Below are 21557 nucleotides of genomic sequence, written 5' to 3'. Positions count from 1 at the left end.
CCCCTTTTTATATGTGTGTGTGTGTTATAAAAATGAGCAGTGGAAGAGACAACATGGACTCCAGCAGGCTTCTTTCAACTACATTAACAGTGTTAATCCTAATGACCGGCAGCTGTGGAGGACACCTGAGCTCAGGTGAGGCTTCCAGGAGTCGTGTTCAGTCATTAGTTATTCAATCATTCATGTTCTTTCTAGTGTACAAACCTAAATGAATACATTGCAATCAGTTCCGTTGGCGTATTGACAGACAGATGTACAGCAGTCACTAAATGTCAGCGAAGGGAAAACATTTATCAACTGTTGGTAGTTTCTGCTGACAGTGTTTGTGTTTCACCGTTCAGGTTAATTTAGTTGTGTTTGCCTTGCTTATTTCAGATGAATGTGTTTGATGAGTCAGTAAACTGATGGGCATGATTTGATTGTCTGCTGCTATCTTACATTTATGATCTGCATAAAGCTGGAGTGCCAGTTGTAAATGAGACAGTTGGTTTTGTGTTGAATCTTTGTAGAACCAGCTTTGAAGATGGACCAGGCTTTCTTGACGTTTCATAACCAGCTGTTGGACGAAGAAGTGCGTGTCTTCTACACCTCGGACTACTGCTACAAGGTAAACAAAGACATACAGTATCTATTGGGTTGAGGTTTCACTTAATCCCTGTTAGATCAACTTCATTTCCCCCCCAAATATATATGTATTAATTTGGATTAGAGGTTTGTTATTTTTGTTGTTTATGTTTGAGTGACTGTGTATCCAGGTTTGACAGTGTGACCATGTGTTGTGTTGTTGTTGTATATTAATGTGATCGGTCTGTTCCACCTGTTTTACCTGTCAGTGTGTGTACCAGCCTTTGGTCAGTGTGAAGGCCAGAAACAGCAGTGCACATCTGGTGATCAGCACAAAATTCACTTTGATGATGCGCCTGGAATCCCAATCCAGGAATGAAACATATTGCAGGTAATCAAACCACGACTGTTAAATATGTACGCTGTAAAAGTGCTGATGTCTTTCCTGTCCATCCTTTCTAATTCAGCCTGTGGGAGTGTATTGCTCTTGTCTCCAGACAAAATATAGTGTGGTGGCATCTGATGATTACATCAGCAGTCAGTTGGATTATTTATAGGGCTGAGAGACTAATCCTGACCTGCTTTCTGGACCTGACTGATGCCCTTCTTTAAACTCCTCGCTGGGTATCGATCAAGGGCCATTTTGGGGTTAATAAGACCTGACATTCCAATATTGATGAAAAGGGCTCATTAAAGCTTCAAAGCTACATGTCCTGTGGAAACCTCACAGGGGACTTTGAGTAGAGGAGACAGTTGCCATAGTTATAAACAAGCAGGAGTGACAGGGCACCAGGGCAAAGCTTTCCATTTGGGGGTCACTGGTCAACACAATGCCACGGATCTTGTTCCTGCATGACAAACCTCTGGTGTTTCGTCCTTTCCTCTCTGAGGTCTGGTCTTAGTCTTGCTGGATCAATGCTGAGGTCTCTAACCAGACTGTGCAGATATTGATTTCCTTTTCCCCTTTGAAAAAACACTCCAAGTGATAGCTTGTATGTCATCCCACAGTAGATCAATATGAGCGTGTAATGCATGTTTTTGGTCTCTGAAACTGGAGAGGGGACAGCTCAGGGCTGCATTTCCGGTTTCAGACACTAGGCGGTGCTCCCAGGTCATAATAATGACAAGAAGGCTTCTGTCAGTGAAAAAGAATACACTTTTTCAATAAGATGGTGAGGTAAACAACTGTGTGCTAAAAGCAACAAAATCATTTCATTTAATGCATGCTTTTAAGGAGATATCTTTCAGAGGTGCTTAAACTGCAGCCTGCAGATTTTATGCTTTTATGTTCTGTGGCTCATCGTTGTTTTGGGATCCAGGTGGAGTCAGAAGTATGGGGAAGGTGGAGATTACTCTGTTTGGATCAAGAAGTTAGAGGCTCCCAGTAATCCCGCCTGCACTCACACTGTGGTGAAACAGCCAAACAACACACACCTGCGTAAGTGATGAAGAATACACAATTATAAAATGCAATAATCATTCATACTGTACTGCAGTGGTGCATAAAATAATTCAGAATGAATGAAATAATTTGGATATACAAGGTTCTTGGATGCAAAAGCTTCTATTGCCAATTTTTGAAAATTGTCATGCATTCAGGTTGAGTTTTGAATAGAAGTTCCCGGTCCATTTTCCTCTCCAAAACTCTTGTGATAATGGAAAAGCACCATATCATCAAACTAAAACGTTTCTACTCCATCTGTTAAGTAAGTATCAACTGGAGCCGTGTGAGGGATGGAGTGGAATAGTACAACGTTCCCCTCAACTACCTCAAAATCGAACAGTACCTGTGTAAATGTACAAAGTAACATTCCACCCCTGCTTTACAGCTGCTTAACTGATTTATGGTGCAGACGATTGGGTTTGTGGGAGGCGGTTGTGACAAAAAGGAACCCGTGTCCATGTCTTTGATCCACTCACTACTTAATTGAGTCAGCAGAGAGGAGAATCATTTGGCTTGTATACATCTACTGAGAAGTAATTCTCTTCCACCTCTTGGGACATGATGTGTATTGATTAGATAAGACGTGCTTTCTTGAAAAGGGATAAAAGAAAAGCTTTTCTGTTTGTTTTGAAGGCCTGCCTCTGTGCGTGGAGGATTGTGGGTAATACATTAGGGAGTGTGGAAGGATTAGGGCGTAATGGGATTTTGAAAGCGTCTCTCTCCATAATGTACACTCTACTTAACAATATTGCAGATTATGTTGTAGATCAGACTTTTAAGGCCAAGTAGCCATTATCTGGCAGATATATGGTCAGTGTGACTGCACTCCTCACTGTATGATGAGCTTCCATTAGCTCTGCAGACCGGTGATTACACAAACTCCCCACAGGACTTGCTCAGCTTAAGTAATGGTCTGGTCAGCAGCTCAAGACAGGTTAGAGTTGCTCTGCTAGGGAATTTGAAAGTTTACTTCAGCATCTCAGATTGATCTACCGCAAGAGCTTCATGAGGTCATCGGTTGAATGAGGTATTAGCAGACAGATATCTGCTATCAGATCCACCCTTTAATCATGTTAGTACTGTATTCTGCTTCGTAGCACAAACCACAAGTCACCTGCTAAACCCTTAATTCCTTCAAAGAAACATGAGGTATTGACTGTTCTATTCTTATTAGTCTTCATACAACTTTTGCGAACGTATCAATGAACTGAACTCAATCTAGTTGTTCTGCAACGAGTCCAATCATTTTCAATTTAGTGTCTTATTTTGACGGTAACTAATAGCGGGAGTCTAGTGTTGCCCTCAGTTGCACTTCATGTGCTGAGAGCTTTATGGCGTTTTTATGAGTGGACACCAGAGATGCCAGGAGTTTTCAGAGGTGATTAAGTGACCACTCTTTGTTCAGAGTGGATGTCATCGTGTGTATTCAGGCGAGGTTAAAATGGCTGCGTTTGTTTGTTTTTCCACTGAGGACGAACCGTGTGCAAGCTGTCTACCTGGCGCCTCTGACGCAAGAATATCATAACAACGACATCGCCCAAGTTTATAAGCGATAGTTGTAATCAATTAAATGTGTAAAATGTCACTGACACTGTATTTTCCTGTAAACAGAGAGGAAGCCATTTGGTGAAGTACGTAGGGTTGCTCATTCTTTAACCTATTCAGGATGAAATAATTAATTTAATTGGCAACACTGACCTGCCCTGAAAGCATCATCTGTGATTGGTCATTTACTATCATAACATGTTTACATCAATATGTAACACACCTTGTCAGACACACCCACAAAGCAGAAGTCGTCACTCTGTTGGTTATGCTGCGTTCTGGACGCATGTGAAATTTGGAAACCTGGACACCTGAAAACCTGAAAATTAAAAGAGTTGTAGTTGAAACACAAGTTTACCAGTTGTGACGTATACCTGACCTTTGAACCTTTAAGGCTGGGGGAAAAATGGTAAAGAGTGGTAAAGAGTCTTAAAAAAATGCTATTGCATTTCTATTCATGTTTTTTGCAGAACAGACTATGCCAAACAATTATATATAGTTTTGTACTTAAAAGAGGAAAAGCAGTATTGTGATCTTCTGCCCCTCCATGTTTAAACTCCCATGTTTTGGTTGTTTCTTCCAAAAAGTGCACGAACACACTGAATACTTCTTTACCATCTGGTTTTTACCTCCCTTCTATGAGCCCCTGAACGGATCATAAGAAATGGGCGAACCTGAAGCTCGAGTCAAGCCAAGGCTCCAAATGATATTCAGTCTAATCTGATCTGTGTGATCACGTGTTGTGTCATAATCACAGCAGGGGAACATGTGCTTTGAGGTGAACTGCTTCATTGGTGCCTCATCAAGCTGTTGCCAGGGTTGTTGTTCTCTCACACTATTTAGCTCTATTCAAGTTGACCACATTTGGGATTGGGCCTTATTATCCTCTGGTCTCATAACCTGCAGGTCATGTTGGGTTCAGGTTTGTTTACTGCGGCTCTGTTTCATATCGGGTCCAAAATGTGGGACTTCTTAGAACATTCTAAGCACAGGGTTAGAATAGACCCTTAAATGGAAATCACAACATGAACATCTGTATACTTTGTCCCCTTTAATCCAATCCCTGCCTGTGACTTTCTGCTCAGGCTCATTTATTGATATATTTAACAAAGAAACAACATCTTGACCTATTGCCCTTGCACTAATTTCTCTCCCTCGCGCTGTCTAACGCCATGATCCTCCGTCTTTGTTTTCCTGTCCTTGTTCGCGTGTTGCCTTACACGTTTTCCTTTTTGGATGTCTGCAGTGTTAGATTACCCATCGCGTTTGCTCTGTGATGGATTGACCAAAGAGTTTTTCCATTAGGGCTCTTGTTTGTCACTTGAGGGCTCCCCTTTGACACAGCCTGACTGACAGACAGCCACAGGGGAGCCCAGAGGCGAGTGATGCTGAGGGAGACAGTTTGGGACCTTTTCAGGCCTTTAATCTCCAGTCAGATCCTGTTCTGATGGACGGGTATAAAGCTCCTGACATGCTTACAGACGGACTGTGACGTAGCTTTGATAGGGTTTGACTCCTCAATGTGCATTTCTAATTCTGCTTTCACTGTATTATCTAGCTCTTCTGGTGGCAGCACTCTTATTGGCAGTTATCTCTCTCATATATGCTGTGGCACCTTCCATATACAGGTACACATCTATAATTTTACATTATTCACAATGAAAATATCATCAATCAGCAATAAGCTCCTTTAATGTAACCAAACACATCTGACTTGTTGTCTTCCCAATAGGAAATGTGGTACTTCAACATTTATTAAGACCATTTGTTGTAACAACTCACAGTACTCATCAGATAATGTAAGTGTTACACTCCGACAGTAGGATTGATACAATATAATGATACAAATGCGATGCGATTGATTTGCTTTTAAATGATTCTCAATGAAATCAAAAAATTTCCAAATAACAGCGAATGAAAGTAAGCAAATAATGACATTTTAGTTTGATGTTTTGTCTTTCTGATTGATCCTGGAATCAAATAGCAAGAGGAGCCCAAGAATCAATACACTACCTATATCCTGTTAATCAAAACCTCACCTCATCACCTGAATCCAGCTGTTACATTGCCTTTTCATTGGACAGTCACAGTCTACAGCCTATAGATTCGTACAAAAGTGCCCTGAGACTGCAGTCCGTTTTTTTTGAGACACTAATGGAATGATTGATGCAAATGTTAGCAGAGCCAGCGAGTTGTCCACAGCAGACTTGCATGGGAGAGAGACAGCTCTGTATCCGTCCAATCATCTTTGGTTAATGGCAAGAGCTGCTGTGTATTTTTGGTGAGCATGAATAGCTCCTCTCATTCTGCCAAGCAAGATGTCTCTGTCTCCCATATGCCTGGTGGATGGCGGGCAGATCCATCACGGCGTATTAGGCTGGTGTCTTCCTGCTCTGGCTCTTTTAACTGCCGAGCCAAGGCCAGCGAGTCAGGCTAATCCAACTGGGAGGGCAACAGGGCAGATCCGTCTGAATGGTGCCGTCAGAAGAAGATGGAAGGAGAGGCGCCAACACTCGGCATGGACAGTGACCCGGGACACAGAGCGACTCAACACCAGCTTAAATGATTCTGACCCATGTGGCAATGTCGATTTTTCTATCTTTGTCAATGTTTTTACATGTCAGAACAACTTATAGTTATGTGGAAATTACAATTGAACATAAAAGAAACAACCGTGTTATATAGAACGTGTGTAATCGCGTGGGTCAGTCTGGGTTTCATGTCATCTCGTCAACTTTTGTGAACTCTGAAAGAGATTTGGACCGATGCCGTGCTGTAAAAGAAACTCTAAGATGATCAAAATCTGTCTACAGGTGCAGAAACATTTAGATTGCCATAACAACCAGACAGACAAACAGATGCACATGCGGCCTTGTATGAACCGCCTTTGTTGCGGTGTCGGAATCTCCTTCACACCAATTTCTCACGATATTTTGTCTCCTCCTAGGAAATCCCACTCGGGTTTGCAGTGGAGGACAGCGGTCCTAAACCTAAACCCACACGTCTCCGCTCGCTGGACACTTTCCGCGGGTATGTACACCGTCAACAACAACACTATATCAGTCTATCACCACATGCGGCACTTTCACATGTTAATTCTTTATAAGAGCAGTCTCAGGCATGATGAAGATCTACAGGCCCCTGCATAATGAATCATTACAGGGGTCACAGTCTGGCCACATGGTCCTTCTAGCCTTTTGTTATCAGGCAATAGCTTTGGGCATGATTTCTGATATCTCTGTGTCTAGTGTTCGGAACAGTGTGTTTCTGTTGGACAGGAGTGATGCATGTGATTGAATCTGGGCTCGCTGTTAGCCTTAATTGTGGCCTGGGGGGTAGACACAAAGCACGCCTCTCTGGAAACAGGATGCTGGTGTGGCTTTGACCTCCCCCTTGCCAAATAATTGATGTAATAATACCATCAACATATCAGCACACATCCACACGGCCATAGATCTCTTGCCGAAATGGAAGAGAGAGAGGAAATCCAGCAGCACGGAGGCAGGAGCCAGCAGACGATTGGCATCTTCCCCATCTGTGGTTTTCCCCTCAAAGCGTTCGGAAACCGCCGTGCATATGTGCTGAATTCAAAATGCCACATGTTTTTATTGCATTTGGAAGTTAGATCGCTTAAGTTCATTTACACAAAAAGGTTCAAGGACGGGGTAAATAAAATACCCTTTGTTTCATTTCCATGCAGTTAAGCCTCAGCCACAATCCTGTTCGGCATTATTAGCTGAAATGTCACTCTGGGGTTACGGAAATCTGCCGCAGAGCCTACCGACACCCCTTGTTGGTGATACTGGAATTCTCATACCTGACAACACACTCAATCACACCGTGACTCAGCACTCAAGATTAACGCCGCCTGAGCTCAAGTCCGGTGACTTATGGTCCATAACCCTGATAAGTAACAACTTTCTTCAGAGAACAGACACATCAGTCATCCGCCATAAATGCCGAAACATTTCTGAAAGCAAAGGCTTTTCCTCTGTGCTGAAAGGTTTCTCTGATCATTGCTCAGGCCTCACTGACATGATATACAGAGAACTGGGGAATAAGGTTCCACGTTAATTTTTCTAAAAGGATTTTGATTTTAATCTTGTGCCGCGTCGCTAAAAGCCTGTCGCCAGTTTTCCTCACTGTTGAAAATCGCATCGTCAGTAGTTAGTTGTACAACAGAGGCAATAGCCATTACAGCAAAAACAATGGTGTGTCTGCTTGGTTTGACACCAGGTGCAGGATTCATTCTGTGTTTTGACTGTGATCCAAGTTTTTTTACGTGTTTACATCACAGATACATAGAGCACGATCACATTTCTGAAGCATTGGTAATTTATTATGACTAGATTAGGTTTCCATGTACTTATTGCGGCCTGTGATAATGTCAGTAGGTAACTTAATACTCGGTAGTAATGGAGTGTAACTACCCATTTGCAATGAGGGAATGTACTACGCTAATACTATAATTGGTAATGCATGTACAGTGATTAAAATCAAAGACGCCCATAAGCATCTATCAATGAGCCATAACCAGCTGCCATGTCCAGAGAACAGACATGTCCGTCTATAATCTGACAGCCATTAATCACAGATACAGACACCGGTTATGTCTGTCACTGTGTCAAATATCCAGCCATAATATTTACACCTTAAGACATAATGACATTAAATGAGATTTGTCTGTTTTAGGCACAACACACACTTAAACACAAAGATCTCAACCTCATTAAATAAATTCATGCCTACAATTTATTTTTTGTGTAGCAGGATTAGCTGCCACTTCACCACCAGACACCCAAAGTGTTTTAATTAAAAAGATGGCCAATAAGCGCTTATATTAAAGTGATTTGCACCGGGGTCTCATCTGGATAGTGATTTAACCTCCGTCTTTATCACTATGGCGACTAATGGATATATTCGTCAAAACTGAAATGATAGCAGGCGGCGGGACAGAGGGAGCACGCGGACGCACGTGGACACACGCACCACGGTTTGCTCCACTTTAATAGCTCTTTTGAGATGATAGCGGCCGATTTAAAATCTTGTATCAGCAGGTTAAGGCTAAAAGAGCAGTAATGGCTCTGTGCAGCTTTTAATTGAATCTGGGCAGAAAAACAAGAGGAGGCAGAGGTAGATACAGTGAAGCTTATCAGTATTTTCCTCAGAGGTCCTTATCTCCTTATGGCTCTCGATGACCCCCATTATGTTTTCCCTTTGATTAAATAACATGAATCAAAAGCATATATGCAGGTTTTTATACACGTATGTGAAAGGATTCAATCCACTGGACCGCTGACAGCCGCCCGTGTGTTTATGTTACGTAATTCAGCCGCAAAGCCTCTGTCATGCCAAGCCAACACCTTTTCCCACAGTGTCTGATTCAGTGAAGCACTCCATCACGTGTGCGATGGCTCAACAGCCTTGGCTCGTGCTAAAGTATAGTGTATCATATATTAGACACAAAGTCTTTAGTCAGCACTCCTGCTGAGGAGATCCAGAGGACAAGTGTTCATTTCCTGAGTGATTCATAATGCTTAGACTGCATTACCTTGCATTTGGTGTGTGACCAAATAAAAGCCTCTTAAATCCACAAGTTAATGTGCATATCAAAATCAAAGCAGAAGGAGTTAGATGGTTAGAAAACACTTAAATATGATTGTTTTATTTGGACTTTCACGTGTTTGTAATTTCTTTAAAAGGCAGCAGACTTCCTTACTTCCTTACAGACTTTCTGTACTATAAAATCACTGTGCTATGAAAACTGGGATTGACTAAAACGTCAAGTCCTACCTTCTAAAGACCTCCTTGATTTAAGCTTGGAGCTACATGGCTTACTTGGCTTAGATACAAGGTTCTGACGGAGCTATGATGTCATCTAACATTGAACTCCTGCTCACTCTTTCGTAGGTTTGCCCTGACAGCCATGGTTTTTGTGAATTACGGTGGAGGAGGCTACTGGTTTTTCCAACATGCACCATGGAACGGTTAAGTAAAGTGCAAAACATCACATGACATCACTCCTGGCAACACACAGACATATTGTTACGGTTATATTGTTTTGAAAACTTGCTTTAATGTGCAAAAACCACATTGATCCACTTCTGCTCTCCCCTGCTGCAGCACTACTGTGCACAATCACTTAAATTACTATGCACTCTATTCCACTTTGATTTTTGACTGTAATGCAAAAATGCAGAGTAAGCTGTCTCATACGCCGATTGATGGAATCCCATCCATACACACAAAGTGAGATGGGGAAATGTGTGTCCAGAATGCTCCGGGCTGTTGTGATTGTAAAGCCATTGTGTTTACATGCAGAAAAAATGTACTCACAATCACCTAATAAATGTCTGTTATATGAATTACACCAACATCAATTTATGTTGATTACATATTGATTATTGTGTTTACATGATATTTAAAGAAATCGACCCGCTGCTTTATTTGGATCATTGCCAATGTTCCAATATGTATACGAGCAAATTATTGATCTGATTGAAAACAGGCAGGTTATGTTTTTATCTTTACACATTTTTAGGTCTCCTCTCAAAAAGCCTGTTGTGTTCTGAGTGACAGCTGTGTCATGATAGACGCAGGTCAAACACTCCCGTGTGTGTGTGTGGAGCCACATTTGACACATGTTGGGGTCAACATGGGACAGAAGTCAATCTAATCAAAAGGAAAGCAATCCAGAGCAGATCAGAATCTATGAGTTTGTTTGAGTGGATGCATTTTTTTGGCACAAAGCTCAATACTATCTACTACATTATAATATAAAAATGTAGGACAAAAGCCATAACATGCCCCCTTCAAAACCAAATAATGAGACACATCCCATCTTCATCTGCATGTTGCCTCTGAGTCATCTGGATTTAATAGTTTAGTAAGAGAAAGTATTCTTAGTCTACTCCAGTTTATGTAAACAAGCTGTCTGTTCTAATAGTAATAAACAGTAAGTTACACCTTCCTCCTTCAAAGCCTGACATGCAATGAATATGTGAACTCAAAGCCATTATTCAGGCTTTTCATCACGTCTACAGCGTTTTATAACCTGTTGTCACTAATTGTGACATATGCAGCTGCAAACCAAACACGTATGATACCATTCCTCATCTAGGACAAATTAAAAGCATGCTCCAAAGATGTTTATTGTTATTAATAACCGAGGAGGAAATGAGGAGGAGGAGGAGGTGGAGCAGGAGGGATGTGCTTTGAAATGACAGCTGGGAAAATATGAGAGGGAGGAGTGGATAAATAACACTCTTCCCTCCTGCAGCAGCCGCCTCTGTGGTGTCCTTGAGCAAGGCACTTCACAACTAGTCACATAAGTGGAGTCAATAAACGGCAGGAGGAGATTTATTTTGTGTCATAGCGACTTTTACAAAATGCATTCCCACCATTGTTTTAAGGGGGAGCTCAATTAAAATGGTATAATAGCCTCTTTGTCTCATCTGCACAGACGTATTGATTTCAAGGATGTTTTGATCGATCTTTTCTTTGTTTCAGGTTTCGCTACTATCACAAGAGTTTGGATGTATATTAATCAAACCTCAAAATGAAACTTTAGAGATATGACACTGTTACTTTTTGGAGAAACGCTATTTGACAAACTGCAATGGCACAAAACTCACTTGTGTGTGTGTTTGTAACTTTGTTACAGGTCTAACTGTGGCTGATCTCGTCATGCCGTGGTAGGTACATCAACATTCATACAGTAAATGCATATATTTGAATAGGTTGTGTTTGAATACTATATTACTGATTGTTGAAGGTTTGTGTTCATCATTGGGACTTCAGTGGTGTTGGCCTTCAGATCCATGCAGAAGCGAGGCGTCACACGACTGCAGATGTTGCGCAAAATCACCTGGAGAACCGTCGTCCTGCTACTGCTCGGCTTCTGTTTCCTCAACTATTCGCCAAGAGACGGGCCGTGTAGGTAGAACCTTCCTACGTAAATGAAAATGAGGGGTTATCAATCCATGGTATCACTGGTGGTACTTGATTCTGCAGATTGAAATCTATTGCAGTTTATCCACAAATAAAACGTTTTGCATTATATTAGCCATCAGTATGTAAAGAGCGAGGCTTTCCTTGGGCTAATGCATGTTCCCCTTTAAAATGGAGGTTATGGAAAGTAGGTAAATGCGCCGTTATGGAACAATGGACCATTTGGGCGCATAATCCGGAGCACAGTATGTGAATATTTCATCAGGAGCATCCGTTTCCATATTATATGAAAGGAAGGAAAAGCTATTATACATTCCATTATTCCATATTCCATTACGTGCCGATATGATATGCACTACACAAAACACACTGCTTTCACAAAGGCCAGTTAGTAATTTAACTAAGAGCACGTTTTGTGGCTGTGGAGCTCCAGATTGTTGATGAAAGCCAAAGCTGTCAGTGCTTTTGGGGGTTAAAAGAGGGAAGCTGGCTGAAAATCCACATTTCATCGTCCACCTGGGGACGCACAGGGCGCCCTTCACACATTATCCAGCCCTCCTGCTAATGGACTTTCCTGGGTGGATGTCTCTGTAACTGGGTTAACAAAAATATTGTTATTGTGTGTGCAGTCTCAAAATCCTGCACCGGGGGACATTTAACTGAGGCAGATTGAACAAAAACAACGGCTGTGGTAATGGACAATTACAAACAGATAGTGTTACAGCCTTCAACCTCAGCTGCTGGAGCTGCTCACTGACTTTTACCACAAGCGGCAGGTTTGCCCTCTGTCTCCAAGGACGTCCTCTACACTCTACTGGCAGGATTTGATGTAATAAAAGAATGGAGTCGTGAGATGCAGCTCAATATGATGAACCGTTTCAATGTCAAATGTGCCACAGTAAGGTGGTAACATTTGACATAAAGTATGAGTCATTTCAAATGGATTAGGGCCAGGATAAGACGGCGAACTCGTGGTGTTTGTGTACACGCCTATATTTTGTTCACATCTGCTAAAGACATTTAAACAATACAACAAATACTACCGATCATATCTGAGACCAACTAGTGGATAGATAAAAATGCGCAGTAGGCAAAAATCTGTTTCTCTTCTATGTTTCTAATTCTTGCATATTTAATATTTTAAATGATAAAATGATTCCAGATTCCTGATCTTTCGTGAAGTTTGTTCTTTCTGCTCACTTCCACTGTGGGATCGTTTTCATTCAGTCAGTCATTGATGATGCTCATCAGCTGTGCTTTCACTTCTTAAACAATAATGAAAGTGGAAAAAAGATCTCAGTTTCACAATAAGAGCTTTGTTTTAAAAGAGAGAGATTAAGTCAGAAAGGTGAAGCTCGTTTTAAACCTGTGGCTTTGCAGAGGGTTTTATTCAACATTGATGTGATGATAAAGGGGGGGCTCTGACACAAGGGTGTAACCTGTGGACTTAACCAAAGTGTCATTAGTAAGTGCTTTCTATTTTCCTGTGAGAAGAGAGATTTCTGCCACTTATTTGATTTGTCCAGATCAATGATTGGGATTACATTGTTTCTTTATGGCACTTTGTGCAGCAAAGAGGTTTTCAATTAACTAATGTGCAGATTACCATCAATCTCTCCACCAGAGGCCAATCCTATCTTCCCCAATTTGTTGAGACCAAGAGATAACTGGGAATCTTTGATTAGTTTCCCACATTCTTGACAGCCACATCCGACAGACCGACACCATTTTCTAGTATCTACAGCTGTCTGTCGCCCTCCAGGAAGCAATAACTCCTCTGGGATGATGTTCTGATGACCAATGTTGTTAATCAGCCAAACAGTTTTACACCAGTGAATTATACCTGCGTGTTAGATGTACATACTGTATATATCGATCGTGAGCGGTTTTGTGTTCTCTTGCAGTGTCGTGGTCCTGGCTGAGGGTCCCTGGAGTGCTGCAGCGTCTGGGCTTCACCTACTTTGTCCTGTCTCTCCTGCAGACTTTCTGGGGCCTGGTGGAAAGCCCTCAGAGGGAGGTGAGCAGCTCTGTCAGCCTCACTTTCATCAGTCATTACACAGCAGGAGCAGCGTTAGAGTCCGACCTTAAAAACACAGCTTAACAAACAAATGTGTTTTATATTGCTGGACTTTGTTGTTGTTCTTTGTTGTTGTGATGTCACATCCACACAGATTGAGCTGAGCTTCAGTGAAGATTAAGCAGGAAATGTCAGACAGGTCTCAGGTAGACATCTGGCTTGTCTTAGTCTGAAGTCCTAAAAAGAATATGCATCGTTTCTAGGTATTGAAAGGATATAATTACATGTTTCCATATTTGTTTTGTGTTTCATAGCATCACTGGTGGAACCCTATCCAGGATGTGCTCCTATACTGGCCACAGTGGTTGACCATCATCCTGCTGGAGACGCTGTGGCTGTGCCTGACCTTCCTCATGCCTGTACCTAACTGCCCCACGTGAGTCAAGGCGGTGTAACACAGCTCAGCGTACTCCCACGTAAACACACACTCTTCATATAGTATAATACACAAAATATGCTAAAAGTGTAAATTTCTTCCATCTCCCCATCTTGAGGTGATCTCCAGTTAAGGTTGTTGTGGTGCGGCGGCGGCGGTGTGCTGCTGGTGTTATGAGCCGCTGTGATTTATGGGCCTGTGGTGGAGGCTTCAGAGGGCATAATTAGCCAATCTCAGTCTGTCATGTGCAATAAGAGGAGCAGAGGCAGAGGATCCATCTTCCTCGCTCCGTGTCTCCCTCCTCTCCGCCGTCCTCATTGTTGCTCTTTGTGTGCGTTTGTTTCTTTCCCCCTCTCGCTCTCTCTCTCTCTCTCTCTCTCTCTCTCTCTCTCTCTCTCTCTCTCTCTTTCTCTCTCTCTCACCCTGCACGCCGCCGCTGCTAGAGTGCTGTGTTGTGTTCAAGTGGTTTCCTGCTTCCCACAGCTCTTGAGATTCTTCCATTAACTGATTTATTTTTATAGGAATATGGTGGTGGTGAATTAAGGTGGAAATGTTTATTGGTACAAAGTTTCAAAACAAGAGGCCGTCTGACTTTTACAATGTGAATTTGAAGAAAAGTACGTGAGGAGTTTGACTGTTAAATCTAAATGTTGTTAATATTCATTTTTACAGACTTTTATGTGCTTTTATGATTCATATCTGGTTTCCATTACTTTTATTGACAGAGCTACATAAATGATTTAAAAACATGATTGTACTGTACTGTTGTTTCCTCTCAGAGGTTATCTGGGGCCCGGTGGAATCGGCGATGACGGCCTGCACCCAAACTGCACCGGAGGCGCTGCAGGATACATTGATAGGTTGATGTTCGGTGATAACATGTACAGATGGCCCACATGCAGAGTGAGAGCCTTTTTCACACACCAGTCGTTATGTAAATATCACTAATCATAAGAACAACCTCACTGATGCTTTTTCATCTTGCGGTTTGTAGGAATTGTATCGCACCACGCAGCCCTTTGACCCAGAGGGGGTTCTGGGTACGATCAACTCTGTCGTCATGGGTTTCATGGGCATGCAAGTAAGACGGATTGTATAACTACTGGATGACAAGATTATACTGTTATCAGGTTTTAAAGAGTCCATATTATTGTAGTAATGTTCTCTATAGCAGGTTTCAAGTAAATATAGTTATTTTGTTGAATGAATGTGAAGCGACCCGCAGCTTCAACATAGAAACAAGCAGCATGAATCATTTAACAATACTTTAAGGTTATTTTATGCCCATTAAATCATTTAGAAATATAGTTTTGCTTCATTGCAGAGAAATCACATTGTTATGGTCAATGACTGTAAACAAACCCATGAGCCAGTTACCATGGAGAAGATGCCAGATAATTATAGAGTTGAGGCAAATTCAAATCACTGCATCATTGCAATCAAAAACAAAAGATCATAAAATAATATGAGTCAAACGGCTAAATATGTGTATAGCTTTCTGCATGTGCAACAAAGTTATCAATCAACTCTGAGATAAATTGTTTCCCGGGAATCATTATGGATTTCTCTCCCATCATTCTAATTTACACAGTCTTGTCATTTTTGCTTCTTTTTAAAAAATATCTGTGAACCAGATTTACAAAGTTTCATTGCATTCTCATTATCTGGCCTCTGCCTGCATGCTGATTGGCTATTACCCTCGTGTTTCACCCATTGACCAGTCTCATAACATTTTTGTACATATGGTCGCTGCTCACATTCCAGGTGTTTATGTCCATTTTTCCTTATCTGGTAAAAGTGTAAATGAGCTGCAGCTCTGTAGCCCGACACTGTTTCACCCCCGGAACCCCCGGCTGCCTGAAAATAACTCCCACTAATTCACTATATTGTTGAAATGAAACTGTAACTGGATGAAGATTTCTGCTCAAATGCTGATGATTGACTTCATATATTTCATTAAATCTTCAGTCAGTCCAGCTGTGATGCATGAAAGTGAGTTGATCTGAAAATCTGACATGGTCTTTGATTCTTCCCTGCCCTCCCTTCAGATTGTGACATTACCATTAACCTAAAAGTTGTTGTTCTCTGCCTCATCCTTAGTGCACAGCTGCGCTCCTTTACTATCAAAGTGCTGTCAGAGAGGGAACTTCTGGAGTCTCTCAGGCTGCTCACGTGCACTAATTCCCGTCAGTGTCGCGTATAACCATTTGTGTTGTGGGAAGTTGCCACGCAGAAGCAGCCACATTGCTTAATTCCCAGTGGGCGGTTAGCACTGAGCCCTTCAGTCATCGGGTCTTAGACGACACACCAGGTGTCTGCTGCCCGCCTCTGTGCTATCCCGTGCTAATGTCCTCGGCTGAGACATATTCATCATCACCAAATTAATCAGAAGAGCGCGGATGACTTGCATCTCACATCTGGTACTGCAGGATAGGAGAAATGCGACCGCCACTGTCAGGGACGCGGCGTCGACACCCACATCCCAGGCCTATTCAGTTACCCAGGGGCAAATAAATAGGTGCCGGTGTTTACAGGCTATTTCTCATTAAATGTATGATTGACTGAGTTGTGGTTGCTGCTTATCTCTCTCTCTCTCTCTGCTTCTCCACAGGCTGGGAAAATTCTTATTACCTATAAGGGAGAGAACTTCAGGATCCTCGGTCGATTCCTTGTGTGGGCCGTCGTCCTGGTACGTGAAACCTTGTGGAAGTTTAAAACACAGCTGGTAAAGTAATATAGTCTATGTATGTATTAGTCTTGGCCTGTTGCAACACCTCACACTCGGTCTCACTGTGCATATTAATGGATTATTTGATGCCAAGAAACAAATCACTCAGAGACCGTAGAGGAAATGCTTTCCTGCTCACATGACTCACACAGCAACAACAACGTGTTCACTATGTTGCAGGTAAACTGCGCAATGTGTTCTCCAGCTCTCTCCCTCTCCCTCTCTCTGATTAGTCATAGCTGCCCAAGCCCTTCATTAGCAGGACTTAGTGAAGGACGTGTGTGTGTGTGTGATCTCGGTACAGTTAAACAACATCCGTGTGTGGCAGAGTTTCCGGGCAAACATGGTGTATCCAAGGCCTCGGGGGATGCAAACTGTATCCCATAGCCGATGTGTGTCTCACATGTGGTTTGAGGATGGAGGAGTCATGCGTATTCCTTACACTGAGCACCGGCATGTTAAAGAGCTTATGTTCCCCTCTAATATGCATGGATCTGATAAAATGTGTTAACAAATGCACCCTAAGTTTCAACAGATATGCACAAATCCAAACAGATGACATAACAGACAAAGCAACAGAGTAAACATCCGTTCGGAGCCAAAATAGCCAAGATAAATGTCTTTATTATAACCAACGTGTAGAGAAGGTCTTTTGAATAGATCTGCTCAGATGTGTGAAGGTCATATTTGTTTTGGATCTGTGCTCATTCTGGGTGGTCTCCAAACACAAAAAAACACAAGCTGGCCTCTATTTCATTTAGAGGGGGAACGTGTCCCGCAGGGAGAAGCCAAGTGTTATACGAGATCAGCCGCTCTGCATTTATAAACCTGTGACAGGAGGCTTCGTCTGCTAACGAGATGGAAGCTTTGGGCTTTTCTAAACTGCGCGTACGGAGTAGGATGCTGCTGAGACAGAGCTCGGTTTGTAATAGGGGGGTTAGTAGGAGTCTGCAGGCCTTGCAAGTAGACATCCTGAACTGCCAGCCCTGTGACCTGGAGCGATGACAGAGGGGAGCTAGCTGCATCAGGGCGGCCTTTGAAATCAGACTATGCAGGATGAAAAGACGCAGCTAGTCTAACCTAGGAATTAGCATCAAAGAAAACACACCTTGTGTTGTTTTAAGTAAGGACACATTTCAGCTTCTTCATTTTTCTCATCAATAACACATCAGCTCGGTCGTTAAGGTTTACGGTTTGCGAATTGGGACAAATCCTGCGTCATATGTGGGAATCAATTGGAATTCTGTTGCTGAGTATTTAACGTCATTAACCTCAATTCTTGAATGACAAATCTCCCCATTATGTCCTCTGGTGTTGAATCTTACAGACCATTATTGTGGAGTGGGTGGCTAGACGGAGGTGAAATAAATTAGATCCATTTGCTTTCTGCCCGCAGGCACAGGGTGATAAAGAAAAGCGTGATGAAATAAATAAACATTAGGCCTTTACCAGTCTACATTTGCAATACACACTTTTTCCCTCTTTTTTCTGTCTTTCACATTAGACTGTTCTATAGATGATGTGAGCATGAGACTTAAGAACACAGATTCGTGATCAATACACGGCGTTAATTCCCAGTTAACGGTAATGGAGGACAAAGCTAAAATGTTTTTTCCCTTAAAATGGCTTTCAAAGAGCGATCAGAGCTTTTTTTTATTGATTATTGAGCTCATTCGGTGTCTTAAGCATGAATTCACCCATGTGATCTGCTCATGCACTGTATATTTGCTTTGTGTCGGTTTCTTCTTTGATCTAAGCAGCAAAATCCTATTTACAGTCCTACAGAGTGTTTGGACCAACGCTGAAAGCTAAATTAGTGTTGCTGATTGGCCTCTTATTCATATTGACTTTCCTTTATGTGATTTGGTCTTGGAGGGAGGCAGGAAGCCGTGCCGAGCCTCCTCCTGTTTCAGACATGTGCTGTTGACATTAGCGGGTCCCCACAGTGGAGGAAACAGCTCATTTCTGCAGCCGTCCAACCGCAGCTTCATGCACAGACGTGTTGATACTGTAAGAAACTGATTTTACAGTACAGTGAGCCATAGTGTGAATTCTATAACTCACTGCAGACTGATATTTAAGAGCGGCCATGCTTCACCTTCCTAATGAACAACAACAGTCGCTGTTAATTAAAGTCCCAACGATCAGACTCGGGGAGTGCGAGATTGAAATTGAGCGATTGCCCCACATACCAGCCCCATCCCACATCCTGCTTGCCTGCGTAGCCTGGAGACTCAATCCAGCCACGGCCGGGCTATTTCCACACCATCGATTCTGTCATCTATACACATGATGGATATCCACCTAACAAGCATGTTTGGATCCTGATCCTTTGCCCCCGGTTTCTCTCTTGGGTACAAAATGTTTCCTCAAGTGTCCAAATCATATGTAAAGGGCAAATAGATGACAGAATAAGAGCTTTTTATCAGCGTACAGCTCAGTCAGATTGTAAATATTGTCCAGATTAATAAGGCGGTGGAGTCAAACGGGATCTCCTCCCTGCAGCATTCCATTGCTGACCCTCAGCTCGGTGTGTCTGCAGTCCTGTACTGTATGTGTGAGAGAGAGAAAGAGAGAGAGAGACCTGATGGACTCGGCTCATCTGAGTCTTAGATAATCGGTTAATCTGCCGGACTGCGTTGATTCTGTTGCCTCACGCTTTAGTAGCCCAATAGAGCCAGCTTTATCGCCCGCCATCGATTTGAAATCTGTTTCATTTCCACCCTCAGGGAATCTCTGCAGCCATCCTTTCTAAGTGCACACGAGACGGAGGATTTATACCTGTCAATAAAAACCTTTGGTAAGTGCTTCCTGACCCTCTAAATCCAGCCACTTTGCTCACAAAAGAAAGGATGAGTTTCTAGCAGGCACAAATCAGGGCTGCTAAAACACGCGTTTACTTACCTCTAACGACAGCTACGACTGTAAATAATGGGCCTGGCTGTCAGGAGTGTGAGGAGGAGCGTTATACATCCTACAGCATTATCACTCTTCCTAACAGCCAGCAAAATACAGGATGCTTTATATTCTGTCCTGCACCGGCCCTTGTGGCAGAGAGCCATTTTACCAGCTCTGCCCGATGACTCTGATTCTGGGAAGAGCCGCCGTTGAGTATTCCCCAAACTACACACGCTCATATAATTCTTTCCGCAAAAACAAGGCGTTGGATTTTGATAAATGTCTTTGCACGGAATCCAGAGTCATTTCAAGCTGAGATTACTTTACAGCCTCTGCCTTTTGCCTCCACTCCCACATTCCCCATTATATGTAGTGAATCATTTTAATGTTGCATCAGGAAGAATACCATTTCATCTGTGATGTGTAAGCAAATTCTTCATGATGTTCCACAGGGGGCTGCGCTATAACAGTGCTCATCCCTCGCCATTACCTGCACGGCTTTTATAGGCAGTTCATCATACGCAGGTTATTGAGCTCTTGAGTACGAGTCCCAGCCTGGATGTCCAGAAGTAATTAACTCCCAGCCAGGAGTCTCTTTTGGCCCCACTTCAGCTAAGATAAAAGATGCCCAGCGCTAGGCGGCTTCCAGGAGGCGGCCATTTTACATTAGATGATATTACATCAAACATTCTTGCACTTAGGAACAGACAGGGACATGGCTGGCTGGCACAGCTCCACTGGGCACGTGCCAAGGATGCAATGCTTTACACCGGCCCAGCGAGGAGTGCGGCAGCTCGGGACCCCAGGGGTGTTTTTTATCTACAGCTACAGGATTGACACACTCGTTGGGTTTTACATTCTTGTTCACACGATTCTACAGCAACGCCTTTTTGCGATGCTCGATTGTTCGCTGTAAATTGTTGTGTGTTCCAGGTCGTTGTCCTACGTGACGTGTATGGGCTGCTTCTCCTTCCTGCTGCTGGGGTGTGTGTACTTTGTCACAGATGTCAAAGGGTGGTGGGGTGGACAGCCATTCACATACCCAGGTACTGCATGTTCACATACCAAAGGGTTGAGTACAATTTTGAAGTTCTATACTTGAATAGAATAATAGAATAACTATGCATCTCAATGTACTTCGACTTTATGCAGGATTTGACATATATTATTCCCCATATAATGTTAATACTCCTTTTTAAATAATGCTTTGTGTTTATCTTTCATCACTGTTGGCTTTGCCTTTGTTAAGCCAGATAAGAGAAACCCCAGTGTTTTCTTCTTGTCCTCCTCAGGGATGAACTCCATCCTGGTGTACGTTGGTCACTCTCTGCTGGGTTTCTACTTCCCCTTCAGCTGGGAGATGCGTTCCCAGCAGACTCACTGGGAGTGGCTCCTCCAAAGCCTGTGGGGAACAGCACTCTGGGTGCTTATCGCCTACCTGCTCTACAGGAAGAAATTCTTCCTCAAAATCTAATTTCAGGATGATCATCTGTCCTCTCTGTCTCCATATGCCGTTATCCTTTTTTTTTTAATTTGTCATGTGTCCTGTGTGGCACCCGGTGAACACTGGGACAAGCTCCAGCCACCTGCTATTCTTGGTCATGCACAGGAAAGATTGGAACATTAATGGGAATTCGGAAACTTCTGCAGATTGGCAGAAGTTCCCAATCAGTGTGTTTTATTTAGTTTTGTTTAATTTTCTATGATTTATACCTCAGTCATCTGATAAAGGAAGCACATCTGAGTGAATGCTAAATGGATTTGACCGATGCAACCTTACCAACCCGACCAAACACAGCAGATAATGTGTCACAACGTTGATGCATGAATCCCATTCTGTGTCATAATTAACCAACCACTCAATTACTAAACACGGCACCTGATTCACCGTCCGTTCGGGCAGCTGGGGCGTTTTATTTGATGCCACTTGTTTCATGCACTGAATAGACTGATTAAATCAAATATACTGAGGTGG

The 21557-nt window shown here is 42.7% G+C and overlaps 1 protein-coding gene across 1 annotated transcript; it reads left to right on the top strand.

The window, feature by feature from the left end:
- Positions 1 to 101: 101 nt before the first annotated feature.
- LOC143015322 (heparan-alpha-glucosaminide N-acetyltransferase) lies at positions 102 to 21198 on the top strand. Its single transcript, XM_076169277.1, has 16 exons — positions 102 to 135; positions 510 to 607; positions 834 to 955; positions 1884 to 1974; positions 6501 to 6583; positions 9464 to 9540; positions 11217 to 11247; positions 11328 to 11488; positions 13408 to 13520; positions 13835 to 13956; positions 14736 to 14859; positions 14951 to 15037; positions 16568 to 16645; positions 19414 to 19484; positions 20516 to 20628; positions 20875 to 21198. The coding sequence occupies exons 1-16, from the start codon at positions 102 to 104 to the stop codon at positions 21054 to 21056; spliced, it is 1587 nt and encodes a 528-aa protein (XP_076025392.1). The 3' UTR covers positions 21057 to 21198.
- The last annotated feature ends 359 nt before the right edge of the window (positions 21199 to 21557 follow it).

Source organism: Genypterus blacodes, unplaced genomic scaffold (genome assembly GCF_046128005.1).
Source record: "Genypterus blacodes isolate CSIRO-AG114 ecotype Tasmania unplaced genomic scaffold, CSIRO-AGI_Gbla_v1 ptg000195l_1, whole genome shotgun sequence".
NCBI classification, from domain to species: domain Eukaryota; kingdom Metazoa; phylum Chordata; class Actinopteri; order Ophidiiformes; family Ophidiidae; genus Genypterus; species Genypterus blacodes.
This window is presented reverse-complemented; position numbering and strand designations above follow the sequence as displayed.

Coding starts and splice junctions, on each gene's coding strand:
- LOC143015322 (XM_076169277.1), top strand. CDS start 102: ATGACCGGCAGCTGTGGAGGACACCTGAGCTCAG. Junction 136..509: donor TGGAGGACACCTGAGCTCAG/GTGAGGCTTCCA, acceptor GAATCTTTGTAG/AACCAGCTTTGAAGATGGAC. Junction 20,629..20,874: donor ACAGCCATTCACATACCCAG/GTACTGCATGTT, acceptor TGTCCTCCTCAG/GGATGAACTCCATCCTGGTG.